Raw genomic sequence first — 15,983 nt, 5'->3', positions numbered from 1 at the left:
ATGATACATTGAATCCCCGAGTGAAAACTTAGTAATCCCAAAACCCGTATAAACGCCCAATATGCCCAGAGCAGAGTATTGTTGTACAAAAATCACTCGTCCCTCTCATGGGTGCGACTGCCACATATGCCGTGCCAATCATGGCGGCGCGGGTGCGCAGGCTCTCCACGCGCAAACGGATACCATAGTCCGATCAGCCCTTTCTAGCGTCTGCAAGTCTACCCCCTTTTTATCTCCCATCTCGTATGAAGATACCTTCCCTCATTGTCCGGCCTGCGACTGCTGTGCCTCCGGTTGAGCCTGTGCCTGAGCTGCCAATGCAGCTTGCTCCTTTTGCTGCCTCTCTCGTCGGAGGGTGTCCACCATGCGCATGCGTGCTAGCTCTTTATCAATCTCTTCCTTGTCCAGAGGGATCTTATGTGATTGCTCGGCCGTGGGCCAGAAGTTCTTGACGTTGAAGCGGTCGTCGAGGTTTGTGCCGAAGTAGTACATCCAGCCGATGGGGAAGAGGACGTACATGCCGAACTGGAAGAGAAACGGTGAGTACGGATTCAAACGATGGAGATGAGAATGGGTAGATATTGGGCCATTCATTGAACACGAGCGGGTTTTGCATGAGCGCGGGACTTACCTTGAAAACTTCTAGGTTTCCGCCCTGAAGGCGGCGGAGGATGTTTGGGATCATGTCGAAAGATGGGATATTCAACAAAATATGTTGTGCAAAGGAAAACAATCCCAGATGTGAGCGGTTTCTCCGGGAGCTTTCAGTGGCCGATCAAACGATGCGGGACTCGGGATCTGGATCTTGATATTGTCTGATGCGCCAGTCACGGGCCCGATGATTCAAACACCGCAAAACAGGGCAAACAGGGCAAACATGCCGCCCTCAAAAAAGGATTACATAAGCAATTCCCACAGTCACCTGACCTACCGCGGGCCTCGGCTTGCGGTGTCTTCCCCCGCAAAACGGCCGGAGAGTCTGTGCCTCCGTGCAGTGCAGCACACGCCGAGTTTACCGGGGGTTAGGCTCCATGCACAATTATATGATCGCTGGTTTCCACAGAAAACCTCCCCCGGACCCAGATTGATTCAGTTTCAATCCATTCAGAGTACCAATTCATTCCAAAAATTGCAACCATGTCCAACGAGCAGCTTATCACCGTCACTTATCAAGATCGTGTCGCAATCGTCACGCTCAACCGGCCTGATAAGCTGAATGCTCTGAACCAGGAGCTGTACTACCTCCTCGGCGAGCGTCTTCGCGAGATTGACCAGCGTAAAGATATCTACATCACCGTTCTCACCGGTACAGGCCGATTCTTCTCTGCGTATGATCTACGACCCCCATGGACCGACCCCCATCCAATCCAATCCTCACAAAACCCTACCTCAAACTAAACTAACCCACCATCTCTTCAACAGCGGCGCAGACGTAACAAGCAGCCGGCCCAACGGCGACCTAAACTCCAACGTCCGCCGTGAACTAGTCAAAGGCTTCGTCGCCAACAACGTGGACGTAACCCGCACCTTCTACAACCACAGCAAAATCCTCGTCGTGGCCCTCAACGGGCCCGCCGTCGGACTCTCCGCCGCCCTCATCGCCCACGCAGACTTCATCTACGCCGCGCCCCACGCCTTCATCCTAACCCCCTTCTCCTCGCTGGGACTCGTCGCCGAAGGCGGCGCCAGCCGCGCCTTCGTCGAGCGTCTCGGCATCGCCAAGGCTAACGAGGCGCTCATCATGAGCAAGCGGATTCCCTGCGATGAGCTTGTTTCGGCCGGCTTCGTGAATAAGGTTATTGAGGCGGACTCGAAGAATAAGGAGGACTCGGCGGGGTTCTTGAAGAATGTTCTTGCTGAGGTTGAGGATCGGTTGGGTGCGCATTTGAATCAGTCGAGTCTTTTGGGGATTAAGGAGTTGGTGCGTAGGCCTGAGAGGGAGATTTTGGATCGTCAGAATGGGATTGAGGCTTTTATGGGTCTTGAGCGGTTTATGATGGGTGTGCCGCAGGAGGAGTTCCGCAAGTTGGCGTCTGGTGAGAAGAAGCATAAACTTTAGATTGGGGGTTGAGTGGGCTGGGATTGTTTTGTGTACATACAGTGGGTTTCCATCGGTCTAAAACCCTCGACCAAAGTTGTATGTTTAGAATAATAAATTGAGAGATATCATCAAATATATCTGGAGAGACAATTTCCAATACATTCAAGATGATCTTCCCAACAAGAGGAAGTTGAAGCATATTTGTAGACCTCCTAGTCTCTAGATTCAGACTTTGCACTCCCACTGTATAGTTTTGGGGGCTTAAACGCTGAATACTTTAAAATTTCGTCATATCGATGGGTAGGAAAGTTTTGGATAGCGACAAGGCTTATGATCTGATCATAAATAGTTCATTTTATTTGTTTGGAAATGCACTTTTGACCAATCCGTCTAAAAATGCATCGGACAACGCCACAGAATCCAAAAATACTGCACAACTCAACGCGTCTTCCTCTAATGCATAATTACAAGTGGTCCATTTAGTTGGACTCATTGCCAGCATCTCGGTCTTCTCGCTCCTGCTGCTTCAGAATCTCCTGCCACTTGCCCAAGAACTCGCTCATGCCGCCAGGCCCTGCGAGCGAGGCGTCCACAAGCTCCTTTGGCACCTTATGAGCTGAGAACTGCGGTGTGTTGAACGAGTAAGATTCCGGGTCATCCTTCTTAATAAGGCGGAACTCTGGCAGGAAGGGTGCGAATTGGTCATCTCCCTCGCGGATGGCAGGCTCTACTTCCTCTTCCTCTTCCTCCGATGCAGACTCTTCATCGGCCTCTTCTTCAGACGAAGGTGTAATAACGCTACCATCCCGAAGGGAGATGCGCACGAAGCTTTCCTGGACCCCATTGTCCGCCTCCTCTTCGAACCCGATTGGGTCCTTCATCCGCAGGATTTCCAACCAGCTGAACAGAAGCGGGTCGGTTCGTTGGGCCCAGGGGTTGATATCAATCAGCCAGACTCGCTGATGCGGAGCTGGAATGTATACATCAAAGGTAAAGTTGGGATCGGGGAAAGTATCGCGGAGCTTCTCCTCGAAGAACGACTGAATCCGTGACCGGAGCATATCGCGCATACCAAAGAGGAAGTCGAAATGATTTTGGTCGCGTTGACACATGCAAAGCAGCTTGCGATTGCGTACGAAGCATCGGAATTCTAGTGACGGGTTGAAGTTGACGTATTGGCGCAGGACCAGGTGGTAGGGCACTTCTGGCAAGACATCTTCTGGGAGCTTGCCACTAGTACAGGCCTGGGGGTCATTGATGTGATCCGGTTCGCACTCGTCGAAGGGGTGCTCGAGGTCGTGCGTGATGAAGTCGCTACTTTTGAGGAGTAGATATATGTCGTTGGCGGAGCGGCATTCGGTGTCATTCGTGGGGGACATGAAAGTGGCGTCTTTGGGTGCACTCCAATTCAGTTTCGGTGTGACCTTGCCGCCCAGTTCGGCAATGGTGTTCTTAATTTGAGTATGAATTTCCTGCCATTCCGCGGATGGGTCGTCCTCTCCTTCCTCGTCATCTTCGTATGCATCGAGCTCATCGTCTTCTCTCGGAGGTCGGACTTCAGGCGGAAGGACGATACCGTCGGCACGGAGGTAGTTCACGAAAGCTGATGTGAGAGGGATAAGACGAGATTTCGGTATAAGCGGCCGATAGCTGAACTTGGGGATTAGCCCTGTTCACAAAACATATTGGAGATAAGAGGCAAAACATACCGAGGGTGCCAGTCATGGTAGGAGCAATGGAGGATGTGAGAGTATGTCACTGGCGGGAAGGGCAAACGATCCGGGACCTCGCTCAATGAAGACTCTACCGGCGTCTTTTCGGTCTCCATATCTGGCATTTTCATCTTAGAATCTCCAAGTTGTTTAACAAAGTCATGGAGGGGAATCGCGGGGACATTTTTCTTCGAGTCACCTGCCGATAACGATAGATGACATAAGCCCGTGGCCACCTCAGGCACCCCAGCGCGGAGTTGGTGGTTTGGTCCCAACGCCGCCTTGAGCTTCTTGCAGCACTGTTGTCAGCATGGCCCCTGAGGCTCCAGATCCCCAGAGCCTGAAATCATGGCAAGATGCATTCCAGTATCCGATCCCTACGGTTCGCCGTGTGGAACAGGAGCTGCGGCGGGACATTGCAAGCAATAGGGAGAAGCTCCGAGCTCTCGTGGGGTAAGTAGTCCATGATTGACATTGAGTCTGAATCGCAGAGGTGCTAATATGTTTTGCAATAGTACGCGATACCGAGAGCTTGTTGGAACTGCCGAGACAATTGTGGAAATGAACAAGGAGATACAAGATGTGGAGGCTACCCTGACCGATGTGGGAAGGCGATGCAACCCGAGACTTGTTGAGAAGAAGCATCTTCATGCGCGGCAGATGAAAAGTGATACTACGGGGACAGGTACGATATGTTTGATTAGAGGGTGTGAGACTCAATTACTAACGTCCCCGACAGATGCCGATAAGCATACCTTTGGAGCACAACTGGCTCTGCTCCACCGCTGTACAACTTCCATTACTCGGCTATTGCGCAAACGCGCTTCAATGTTACTTGTTGCCAAGGTTCTCGTTGTGTCTCGTCTCCTGCACAAGACTCTCTCGCAACATTCCTCAACTCCGCCATTCCTAGACGATTTGCGCAATCAATTGGCCTCTCTGCGTCGAACACTTCTGAAACGAATTGATAAGCGGTTGACCTCGACGAACGGCCTGGATGAGAGCATAATTGAGTCATTGGCTGCGTTCTGCCTCGCGACAAGTTCTTCGGCCGACGATGCAATCCATCATTTCCATCAAGTCCGCCTTGATGTTATTGCCAGCCATTTGGATTCTTCTCGCGACAACATCCCGAAAGCTCTTCGGCTGTTTATCCGCACTCTGCAAAACTCCAAGGTTTTGCGATCTCGCCAATTCTCTGATGTTCTTTCCAAGCTCAAGACAAGACCCATCCTCTCTGACCCAGAAGTTGGCAGTCTGGACGGCCTAGAGATCGATGTATTGGGTCGTTGGGCTGCCCCCGAAGTGATCAATTTCACCCCCTGGATTAAATTGAGTGAGCTTGGCCGGTCTGAAGGTCTCCAGTCCATCAAGGAGTGGTCTTCGCAAGCCTTCAGCAGATTCGAGGAGGGAACTCAGAAGGCTCTTGCTCAGAGCAATGACTTCCCCGAGCTTTTGTCTTTACGCGTCGATACCATAGAATCATGGTTATCTTCTTGGGGCTCAACTATCACACATGGATCTGAGGATGTTCTTGAACGTCTACGAAAAATTTTCAACGATCATCTTACACGAATCTTGACCACCCAGGTTCAGACAATCGATGACATCGCAGGCCAGATTTTATCGACCGTGTCTAAATGGGAAGCTTCTGAACATACTTCTGTTGGGTCCCTCTGGGATTCGGACTTGATCACCGCGGACTACTCGAATGGGGCGTCTATTTTCAAACATGCGGTAGGAGATCGTCTTCTAGGACGGGACGACGACGTGTCCGCAGTTTTGACGAAGTATAAATCATGGCTGGTCTCTGTCCAAGATTTGAATGAATCGATCGAGGCTCTCCGACGCCTCAAGTGGACTGATGTGCTGGTCGGTGGCGAAGTAGAGGACGAAGATATCGATGTCACACCGCGACTAAATGATGATGACCCTCGAACGATTTCGAAGGCTCTCCATTCGGCTGTCGGACAGGCTTACCAAAATCTTCAGGATTCCTTCAATGACGCCTTTAAGGCCTTTGAACCCTCGCATCTCAGCCAGAAGGCCACCTTCTTGCTTCGGCTCGTCCGGCTCGTCCGGCGAGATATTCCCTCCGGGTTTATTGCAGAGGACTTCCTCTTCTCGAGCCAGCTCGCTCCTCAACTGCAACAACTTCTCGCCTCGGAAATTGTGACAAATACCGGCCACCTAGCCTTTGTTCCTTCAACCAACAAGGATCCCAAGTCGGACAAACGGAGAGGTGTTCCTGGTCGGTCACTCTGGGAAGGCGATCCACCTGTACCTGTCCAGCCATCACCGAGTACATTCAAGTTTCTGCGTCGCCTAACTGCGACGATGGATGATAGTGGTTCTGATCTTTGGGACCCATCGACAGTGCGAGTTTTGAAAGACGCATTGGAGAAGCAATTGAACAAGTCTCTCGGATCGACACTTGAAGAGTTGGAAGGTTGGGAGACTCCAACCGAGGCTATTCCGAAAACCGAATCCAAGGTTGAAGAAGCCACCGAGAACGGTGACAAGAAAGACAATGGGGCTGATACTTCCTCTGAGACCGTGAATACCGCCGAGAAACCAATCGATGCCACGCAGGCAGAGGATCTGCATGATTGGAAAGTGCAGCTGCTCTTTGATGCCCTTTATTTGGCAAACATGCTAGGCGACTCGACTCAGCTGGCTGATGTCGTGGAGCGAGTTCACAAGAGTGCCGACCCCAGCGTCGCGGCTGCCAAGGCTATCCGCAAGTCTGCTCAAGAATACTGGAAGCGAACAGAGCTGCTGTTTGGTCTCTTGGCGGAGCGCTGAGTGCTCATACTTTGTTCTATACATGCATCCATGATCCTGTACCTTTTTCTTCCCCTTACCCTGTTTAGCGATTTGTTAGCATAGCATTGAGTACAGCTCTGTTCCATCTCATTTTGGGGACAACACATATCGTTCCCCGCTACTTTACTCAAACCTGGGCATATTCCTCTCTTAACTTGGTTATCTGTGTAAGAGGTCGTGTGGCCTGTGATCGCCAGTGGCATTGTCTCGTAACTACCAGGTCCACCCCCAACCTGCGCATCATCCGACTCGGAGTTAATGGAACTGAGTCCACATACTGATGAGATCATTTTATGGGCCCGAATCACAACAAAAGGAGCATTTTGCCATGTGACTGAGCCATCCTGGAATTAATCCACATGGTCTTGCCTATCAACGCCGGTGTGAGTTGTCATATGCAGGGACTTGGGGCTCCACGAACGAACCCCTTGCGAAAATAAATGGGGCCACCAAACTCATGCTTTTTCCGTCAACAATGGGATTCGTTATGTGTCATGCAGCAGCGAAGATAGGGTTCAATTCCGTGGATCTATCATATGCACATTGACCAAAACGTCAAATCGCATCTAGGCGCAGTCGAAGAACCCGATAGCCCCCTTGGTATTAATTAGGCATCCTAACGCGACTCGCCAAGATGACATCCCTGTAATAGGTCTGTGGTGGAGATCGAAGAACCTGTTTACCGAGTGTAGGTTCTGTACGGAGAAGCGAAGGTCAATTTCTTCAAATAGAGCTTTTTAAGCCCGAGGCAGGGGCTGATTATTTTTAGAGCAACTCACTTATACATAACAAGCTCCCCCTTCCAAAAAAAATTGGGACAATTAAATTCCACTCCGAGGACGTATGCTCTCAACCCCAAGACGTTCCCCAACTATGGTCCGGCGCAGTTCCATTTGGCTGCTATGCGTCCTTGCGCAGGTGGCCACGGCGATCTATCTCCCCATATCACAGTCATGCACACCGGACAAGACGGCGATACGTAGAGAATGGTAAAATATACCTATCTACCTTCACTGAGATACATGGGAAATATGACTGATAAATCTTAGGGGGGAAATGGCTCCAGCTGAGCGAAAGAGCTATACCGATGCCGTGCTATGTATGACTCGAAAGCCTCCTCGACTTTCAACTGCAGAATACCCTGGGGTTCGCAGCCGATTTGATGACTTTGTTGCGTGCGTATTTGGATCTGATGTGCTACGTATACGTGATCAATTGTATCTGACCTTTCACAGTACACACATCAACAACACCCTCCACGTCCACTATAGCGGGTTGTTTCTTCCGTGGCACCGCCGTTTCACCTGGCTATGGGAGCGAGCTCTCCGAGAAGAATGTGGCTATACAGGCTATCTCCCGTAAGGAAACCACGCCATCTAGAATGCATCTTTAAACTGACCATGCCTCTCAATTCAGATACTGGAACTGGCCTCTTTGGACAAACGACCTCAAGAAAAGTCCCCTGTTCGACTGCAGCGAGACTTCCCTCTCTGGCGATGGAGAATACAACCCGGATGAGCAACCCATATCCGGTGGCAACATGACTATCCCCCGTGGTTCGGGTGGAGGCTGCGTCAGATGCGGACCCTTCAAAGACCTACAGATTCATCTCGGCCCATTCTCTCGCGATCTGACTTCATTTACCGAGATCCCTTCCCCAAAATTCGAGTACAACCCACGCTGCTTCAACCGAAGCCTAAACAACTTCGTCACATCACATTATAACAACGAGACTATTGTTTCACGTCTCCTAGCCTCGACAGATATTGTTGATTTCCAAACGGTTATGGACCATTGGCCACCGCGGCCAGATGGTGTCCTGGGTGTTCACGGCGGAGGGCACTTCAGCCTTGGGGCAACCATGCAAGATTTATTCGCGTCGCCGCAGGATCCAGCATTCATGCTGCATCATTGTATGATTGATCGGTTATGGGCGATGTGGCAAAGCAGAGATGAGAAGAACAGACGATATGCCCTTAATGGTACTACGAACATTCTGAACCCGCCTTGGGGCCAGCCGGTTATGCTAAACACGACGATGGAGTTCGGGGTACTAGATCGGCCGCGTAAGGTCCGTGAAGTGATGAATCCTACGGGATATGGGCTGTGCTATACATATACTTGATTTCTGTTTGATCTAGACGTGTTGCACATAATTGTGGACGGTATTTTGTTATATAGAAGCATAGCTCTTCCGAGTGAATATTAATTTTAATGACGTGACAGCATCTCTATTCAAGATCAGCTGTAAACAGACCTTTAGAGTTAGCTCACATGGTGATTACGATCATGGTTGATGACTCGATCCCTTTGAGCTCGATTCCCTTTGACCTCGAGATATGTTTGCAGGGTTTGTCGTCTTCTTTGGCCTTGCAGGATGTTGGCCGGGGATTGCCAGCTGGGGCAAGGCCTTCTTTCTCTCCAGAAGTGCTCGGAAGATCAAAGAGCATCACGAAAAATGCGTGAGGACTTGAGTCCAAACAATGTTTGTTTGTCGTTCGATGTACCTCGCATGGCCGCAAGCGTAAATTTAGACAACTCTCACATCGCCTCCAGCATCGAGGATCTAAACACTCTTGTTTTGAAAATTACTTTTCTACACAACATCACCATGAGCAATTGATTAATTTGATCAGCCTCGCACCTCCATCCACGTTCGCCCTCCATGTTGTCACGCACTCCCACTTCTTTCGTGGACCTTCGACAGTCCCTCGTGGAAAGTCTACACTAGATGGTCGTGGCCCTTCGAGAAAGGCCCCAGGAAATCGGTATCATCGACATCGCTCAGTCTCTGAAGGACCTTTATCCAAAGACATCGACAGGCTCAGAGAAGCGGGAGGAAATGTTCGATGCCGGAGAAGCATCAGTTTGATCCTTGCCTGCTTCGAAACCAGATGCGACATCCTGAAAGCTGAGCTTCGCCACCATCAAGGCAAGATGATTGAGCAAGGCCGACTCCACCGCGTTCACATTATTCGCTTTTTGGAATCGTTCCTCGTCCACATTGGACGACTCACCGTCGATGAGGATGCGACTCGCTTGCCATAGAAATGGATTCCCGGGGGGGTTCGTCGAATGTTGAGTGGGAAACAAGTCTCCCACTGTACAGGGAAGATGCGGAGAAGGAGTGGATCGCTGCCCAAAACTGCTGGCGCCGGCTCAATGCGACGGTCGCCAACTGTCACTATTTGCAATGAAATAAGCGACGCTCGCGGAGGCCAAAACTGATGTGGATTTCAGTCAATGTCAACTCACGACAATCATACCAACTTACAACAATTATCTCAACTCACAAAAATAATGTTAACTCATCTCATGTCATGTCATATCCCCCTCAGATACCTTTTGTCTCTAGCTTAGCGATTTCAAACGGCCTGGCGAATTCTGTCCCTTCCATACCCCAACGCCGACTGTCTTTCCTCTTACCTTTCGTGTCCTCCTTTGTAAACAGACACTTGAAGTCAAACATCTGATGAATGAGCCTCTCCAGCATTTTTGGTGGTGGTTTGTGCTCCCTCAGAGCTATCGAATCTTAACGTTCTAGTAAGAAGTAACAAAACTAGTTAATATAGGCTAAGGCTAATCGCAAGACAGAATGTGAAATGACGGGCGAGATATGCGTAGACATTTAGCTATACTATCCGGGAAAGCTGACTTCCTGTTTAGTCAAGCCTGGGGGTCATGGCCAATGTTATCACGACTTGTAATCCCTCCTCCGGATCCTCACCTTCCTCCTTTTTAACGATCTTGAAAATCACAGGCTCATCAACCCCATCATCTACTACAAGTTTCACGTTCGCCCGGTCCGGGTATTGCTATATACTTGTTAGCTGCCATTCCTCAGCATTTGATTCCCGTCTATAATGGTGATACTGGGGAAGCGCGGGATGAAGAGGGAAAGATCTATAAAGTTTCCTTAAGGCGGCCTGAACGGGACATATTGTCTTGGTAAGCCATCAGCACCGGCTTTGAACGTTCCATAGTTACTACTCTCTACTAGGTATAATGATTGAATCAAATATCCGTCTGACTTGAACAACAAGATAATGCAGAGCATACCAAAGTGTTCTTTTGAGAAGTTTGGGCCAATAAATATCAGGATAAAGCCTAATTTGTTACGATGAATTGCTATCTTCGGTTCATGTCGAGATAGGGAGAGAATAGACCAGATTTTGACCCCGTTCGCTTGAACTAGTAGAACAAAAAGATTCAAATGAGGCTGTACCAGGTATCTGTGGATGGATAGGATCCAGGCTATGTCTTATCTAATCAGCGCGGGCAGAGATATGCTTACCTAATCTTCGTTTCCGCGGGGGACAACGTCACTTGGACTTCGCCGACGGGAAATGTTTCTAACTTCTGCAAATCTCAACCATGGCCACGCCCCGGCTTCCGTTCCTCTACCCGAGTTTGATGCGTGCTGTTCGCTCATGCGAACCAAACACGTATCGATCTCTTCGATATGCCGGGCTCAGACACGGTTTCCATACTACCCGCCGACGGGGGCAAGAAACCTACCAGCGGCGTTATGGACCAGCCGTTGAGCGCAACCTGCCTCCCCCATCCCGGCCCAAGGATGGCCAATCGACTCAGAACCCGGACGAAGCAGTGACTGGAAAGGAGGGAGCTCATACGACGGAACAAAATGTCCCAGTGTCAGAAGAGTTGCAATCACAATCGCAGTCGGAGTCACAATCACCTCCGGAGAAATCGCAGTCGGAGTCACAATCACCTCCGGAGAACATTCACACGGACAGCGCAGATGCTGCTGCTTCTAATGCGTCGGAGCAAGCTGCCGCCGAGTCAACGAAACACCACGCCATACTGGAACCAGCGCGCGATGAGCATGACGCTTCCGCCGAGACCGAGACAACTAATGCCTTCACCCCTCCACCCTCCATGTCTGCATCCGGTGAAGTCGGGGAGGAGATGTCTCAGATGCCGCCATACATGAATCGCAGCGCTTTCGAAGAAGTCTACCACATGCCCTCCCCGCCCACAGGCCTCACACAAACGGAAACGCAAGCGTCACACAAGCCGCCGCACATGAGCCCGGCGCCTTACGTACACCATTTCGATACCTACTCCCTTGTTCTCGATCTCTCAAAGGGCGGATACAGCAGCGAACAGTCTATTACTATCATGAAAGCAGTCCGCACCATCCTCCAGAATAACCTCGACTTCGCCAAGCAGAGCTTGACCTCCAAGTCAGACGTGGAGAATGAAGAGTATCTTTTCAAAGCAGCTTGCTCGGAGCTACAACAATCCTTGCAGACTGCACGGAACTCCGAGGTTCAAAGGCAGCGTGCATCCCGGACACAGCTGGAGCATGAAACGGATATCTTGTCCCAGCGCCTCAACCAGGAGCTCTCCGGTATGAAGGATGACATCAAGGGCATGTTCAATGACCATAAGATGGCCACGCGTGAGAACCAGCGCATCATTGATACTATGGTTCAGGAGTTGAACTATAAGATCACTGTCTCGCTCAACAGCGATGGAAAGAGTGAGATCGAGGGTCTGCGTTGGGTTCTGACAAGACGCGCGGCTTTGACAATAGGCATCTGTGCCTGTAAGTTTTCGCGGCCTCAAAAGTGTCTGATGCTGTGTACTAACTGCCTTCTCCAGTCATGATCATCGTCTTCCTCAAATATTCCTCTGTACGCAGAGTCCAGGAGCCCAAGCAAGTCAAGGAGGTTGAAAAGCCTGTTACTAAGGAAATCACCACTGAAACTCGGGTTGTCCACGATGCCGGAGTCCAGTCCGAGATGTCACCTGTTGTCGTCGAGGCACACCTTGGTGAAGCTTTGGGTTAACCTTTCCCTTATTTTCAACAAAGACGATACGACACTCTTTACAGTTTCAACCCACCCTGTACAAATTATTGCATCTATCCCCTTTCTTTTGTGTTTCAATACTGTCTTCACAACGGAGACGGGCTGTACCATTACCAACATAGATATCTGATACCCTAAATATACATTTTTCACTTTATCTCTCATTTCTAAACCATTGAACACTGCATCGACAGAGACGTGGACTTCCATCCTGATCTCGATACAGCTCGATCATGAGGCACCTCCGTTATTTCTTCTCCGCTAGGTCAGTTTTCCTTCACCCAAGGTACCTGCTCAGGCCGATACTTATAAGCCCTGAAGATAGCATTACTCTGATTCGAAAACCCAATCCTCTCCATCTCCTCCAGTTCATCCTTACTCATAACAGCCTTGTAATCCTGCAACTGCGGAACAGCAAATTCCCACACCACCTCACCACCCTCAGTAACCTCAATAATCCGACCAGTAGCCGCCTCACAAATCAACACGTTCCCATTCTCCAATTTCTGCGCCGACCCCATAAACGGAGTAAAGAAACCCAGACCACCAGTCGTTGTATCCTTGTATTCCCACTTGATCTGCTTATGGCGCGAGACAATGATAGCCCGTGAAAACGGCACGGAAATCTCAGGTCTAAAGACGCCGTTATCGAGGATGAGAATGTCCCCTGCTGAATTGATTTGGTGTGCGCAGTGTTGCTGGCACACCGTTGGCGCGGTCAAATGCCAGAGAACTTCTCCGGTCTTTCGGCTGATGATGAAGACTCCGGAGGCATTGCGTGTCGAGGCGATGATGTTTCCCTCCGAGTCAAAGCTGACACTGTTGATCAGAGGCCAGTGTTCGCGTGCGTAGTGTGGGTGAGCGGCGAAAGCCTCGAGATCGAGATGGTCAATCGCCCGCCAGGACCAAAGCAGCTTGGCACCACCAGTCCCATTGCCCCCATCAAAGTCGGCCGAGGAGGATGTATTGGAGACAGACCAGGGATCAACCAGCCTAATGCAGTCACCGTAGATGATACCTCCGGGTGCTTCACTGCCGGGAATACCGCCACGCACACGAGCCGCTTCTTCAGCCGTGAGAGGTTCAAGGGTGGTATAGAGCAGCGTTCCATCATCGAGATGATTCTGGTCATGATGGGCGTAAGGATCAGAATACTGTCGAAGAATCATGCCCGACGGATCAACCTGTATCATGACGCCGCCGCGATACTTGGCCCACATGGGGAACAGCCGGGGAGCATCCGGGTGGACGCCATTGTATGCCAGGGATCCATTGGGTAGAATGCGGGAATGCCGACCAGCGCGGTGGGGAAGAGTCCAACGGTGAACTTCTTTACCGGAAGTTGAGACGAGATGGGCCGTGTTTGAGGTAAGAGGAGAGTAGAGGACGTAACCGGGGGAGACTCGTTGTTCGTCGACACCGCGGAGACCGAGGCCTCGGCGGCGGAGGGTGTGCTGCTCCATTGTGAACTTCTTAGCAAATGGATGAGAGAGAGGAGAGATTTTGATCAAAAACGTACCTTTGAATAGCAGATAGGCAATATTTTATACACCCGATAGAATAGAGCCCATATTGTTGACTGTTCGTGATCAGGGCTTGGCCGACCGGCATGCCGCGGCATGCCGCGGCGAGATAAGCCGGCAGCCAACCATCGCTGGTAGACTGACAGGATGGCATCAGATTCGCCATAGATATGCTAATCGCAGGATGGTAGTAAAATGAGAAGAATAGGATGATAGAAAATTGAACAGGGCATGTTTCGTGGAAGTATAGAAAGGAGTCAGATCCTCGAGGAAATGGCGAGGAAGAACGAAGAGTATCGGTTCAAGTCCAGTCTTGTGAGGGCTATACGAGTACTGTTTATCTTTTTCCATAATGGATTCTTCGACTGAATCACCTAATAAGGTGCAATCTGATATAAACCCTACAAAGGACACTAAATCATGGTTTCCTAGACGTCTTTCTATTGAAGAAGGCGGCATTGAGAGAGTGACTGATGAAGAAAGACATCAAAATACGACCAAGTTCTGGAATGCAACTACTTTCTGGTACATATCCATCTATTTCTTCCAATTTATGAATGTCTGGACTGATGTACGGCGTATGATGGTTTAGGTTCAGCGCAAATATGGCTGTTGCAACCCTGAATATTGGCTCTCTCGGTGGCGCACTTGGCCTGGCATTCTGGGACAGTTTTCTAGTCATTCTTCTCGTGAACCTCGCCAGTGATCTCTTGCCGGCTTGGACAGCTACATTCGGGTTGACTGGATTGCGAATGACGACCTTCTCGTATGTGATCACTTCTTCAAATGAATGTCTTTCAGATCTCTGACATACCACAGGCGATACTCATTCGGATACTGGGGCAACATGCTCGTCGTCGTGTTTTCTATGATCGCCACCACCGGGTGGAACGCCATCAACTCGATCTCCGGCGCATCGGTCCTCAACGCATTGTCGAACGGAAAGTTTCCAACATGGGCAGGGGTTATCGTCATATGTACATTCGTGTGGGTGATTTGCGCGCTAGGTATCACCTGGATCCATCGATTGGATGCGTTCATCTGGATTCCTCCTTTGATTGTCTGGTGTGTTGCTGCTGGGACAGGAGCATCTTCGTTTACTTCGGAAGCCCCTCGGGCATTAGAAGGTGCGAATAAGGCTGCCGCTGTTTTGACTTATACGGCCAGTATTTTCTCCTTTTCTGTTTCGTGGGTCAACTGTGCAGCAGATTACAATGTTCGCATGCCCCATGATACGCCCCGATGGCAAATCTTCGGCGCTACATATGTTGGCATCTTTTTTCCCACTGTGCTGGTGCAATCACTTGGAGCAGCGATGTATAGCGGGACGGTCACGAATCCGGAATGGAAGGAAGCGTATTCATCCTCCTCAATTGGTGGACTGCTTTCGATGGCGTTGCAGCCCGCAGGGGGGTTCGGCAAATTCCTCATGGTCTTTGCAGCTCTGAGTGCGATACCAGTAAGTTCATTCAGCAATTGGTGGGCACCATTTCGATCTCTCGAGCTGATAATTGATTGAAGAACAACATCCCAAACAACTATTCCTTCGCGCTCCATGCACAAAATCTCGGCTCGTGGGCCATCAGAGTGCCCCGAGTCATTTTGGTCACATTCGGCTTCGTAGCGGCTATCATCGTTGGTTGCTGCGCCGCAAAGTACTTCGAAGATACTTTGCAAACACTGCTAAGTGTGATCGGATACTGGACAGTGATCCATATAACCGTGGTGCTGGAGGAGCATTTCATATTTCGGCGCGGATGGAAGGCATATGACTTTGATGCTTGGAATAACCCGGCGCTGTTATCATTTGGATGGGCGGCAATAGGAGCCTTTGCGTTCGGGTTTCTAGGAGCTGCTCTCGGAATGAAGGTGGCATGGTACAGTGGGCCAATTGCATCCTTAATTGGGACAAAGGGGGCGAACATCGGCCATGAGCTCACATTTGCGTTTTCTGGCCTTGTATTCCCCGTTTTTCGCTGGATTGAGAAGCGATATGGGGGCCAGTGAAGGGTCAAGAGAGTGATAGATCATGAGATGCGGCTCT

The 15,983-nt window shown here is 50.2% G+C and overlaps 8 protein-coding genes across 8 annotated transcripts; 5 read left to right on the top strand and 3 right to left on the bottom strand.

Annotated features, from left to right (window-relative positions):
- Positions 1 to 261: 261 nt before the first annotated feature.
- Positions 262 to 685, bottom strand: N7473_005429 (uncharacterized protein; the record flags this gene model as incomplete). The annotated part of the gene is made up of 2 exons (XM_057151369.1): positions 262 to 525; positions 632 to 685. The coding sequence occupies 2 exons, from the start codon at positions 683 to 685 to the stop codon at positions 262 to 264; spliced, it is 318 nt and encodes a 105-aa protein (XP_057009174.1).
- A 319-nt stretch (positions 686 to 1,004) lies between these two features.
- On the top strand, positions 1,005 to 2,104 carry N7473_005428 (dodecenoyl-CoA isomerase). Its single transcript, XM_057151368.1, has 2 exons — positions 1,005 to 1,328; positions 1,423 to 2,104. Exons 1-2 carry the CDS (start codon positions 1,138 to 1,140, stop codon positions 2,057 to 2,059), a joined length of 828 nt encoding a protein of 275 aa, XP_057009173.1. The 5' UTR covers positions 1,005 to 1,137; the 3' UTR covers positions 2,060 to 2,104.
- A 416-nt stretch (positions 2,105 to 2,520) lies between these two features.
- On the bottom strand, positions 2,521 to 3,912 carry cdc123 (cell proliferation protein CDC123; the record flags this gene model as incomplete). Its single annotated transcript, XM_057151367.1, has 2 exons — positions 3,751 to 3,912; positions 2,521 to 3,691 (listed from the first exon to the last, which is right to left on the bottom strand). The coding sequence occupies exons 1-2, from the start codon at positions 3,882 to 3,884 to the stop codon at positions 2,521 to 2,523; spliced, it is 1,305 nt and encodes a 434-aa protein (XP_057009172.1). The 5' UTR covers positions 3,885 to 3,912.
- Positions 3,913 to 4,063: 151 nt separating this feature from the next.
- On the top strand, positions 4,064 to 6,558 carry N7473_005426 (COG1/VPS51 family protein; the record flags this gene model as incomplete). The annotated part of the gene is made up of 3 exons (XM_057151366.1): positions 4,064 to 4,206; positions 4,269 to 4,438; positions 4,493 to 6,558. 3 exons carry the CDS (start codon positions 4,064 to 4,066, stop codon positions 6,556 to 6,558), a joined length of 2,379 nt encoding a protein of 792 aa, XP_057009171.1.
- An 804-nt stretch (positions 6,559 to 7,362) lies between these two features.
- On the top strand, positions 7,363 to 8,836 carry N7473_005425 (tyrosinase family protein). The gene is made up of 4 exons (XM_057151365.1): positions 7,363 to 7,568; positions 7,629 to 7,754; positions 7,815 to 7,937; positions 7,996 to 8,836. The coding sequence occupies exons 1-4, from the start codon at positions 7,423 to 7,425 to the stop codon at positions 8,702 to 8,704; spliced, it is 1,104 nt and encodes a 367-aa protein (XP_057009170.1). The 5' UTR covers positions 7,363 to 7,422; the 3' UTR covers positions 8,705 to 8,836.
- Positions 8,837 to 10,953: 2,117 nt separating this feature from the next.
- On the top strand, positions 10,954 to 12,395 carry N7473_005424 (CCDC90 family protein; the record flags this gene model as incomplete). Its single annotated transcript, XM_057151364.1, has 2 exons — positions 10,954 to 12,151; positions 12,208 to 12,395. 2 exons carry the CDS (start codon positions 10,954 to 10,956, stop codon positions 12,393 to 12,395), a joined length of 1,386 nt encoding a protein of 461 aa, XP_057009169.1.
- A 287-nt stretch (positions 12,396 to 12,682) lies between these two features.
- On the bottom strand, positions 12,683 to 13,879 carry N7473_005423 (uncharacterized protein; the record flags this gene model as incomplete). Its single annotated transcript, XM_057151363.1, has 1 exon — positions 12,683 to 13,879. One exon carries the CDS (start codon positions 13,877 to 13,879, stop codon positions 12,683 to 12,685), a length of 1,197 nt encoding a protein of 398 aa, XP_057009168.1.
- A 412-nt stretch (positions 13,880 to 14,291) lies between these two features.
- Positions 14,292 to 15,946, top strand: N7473_005422 (purine-cytosine permease family protein; the record flags this gene model as incomplete). The annotated part of the gene is made up of 4 exons (XM_057151362.1): positions 14,292 to 14,464; positions 14,532 to 14,705; positions 14,759 to 15,398; positions 15,461 to 15,946. The coding sequence occupies 4 exons, from the start codon at positions 14,292 to 14,294 to the stop codon at positions 15,944 to 15,946; spliced, it is 1,473 nt and encodes a 490-aa protein (XP_057009167.1).
- Between the last annotated feature and the right edge of the window lie 37 nt (positions 15,947 to 15,983).

This window comes from Penicillium subrubescens, assembly GCF_028828155.1.
Source record: "Penicillium subrubescens strain IBT 31985 chromosome Unknown utg000004l_segment0_segment0, whole genome shotgun sequence".
Lineage (NCBI taxonomy): Eukaryota > Fungi > Ascomycota > Eurotiomycetes > Eurotiales > Aspergillaceae > Penicillium > Penicillium subrubescens.
This window is presented reverse-complemented; position numbering and strand designations above follow the sequence as displayed.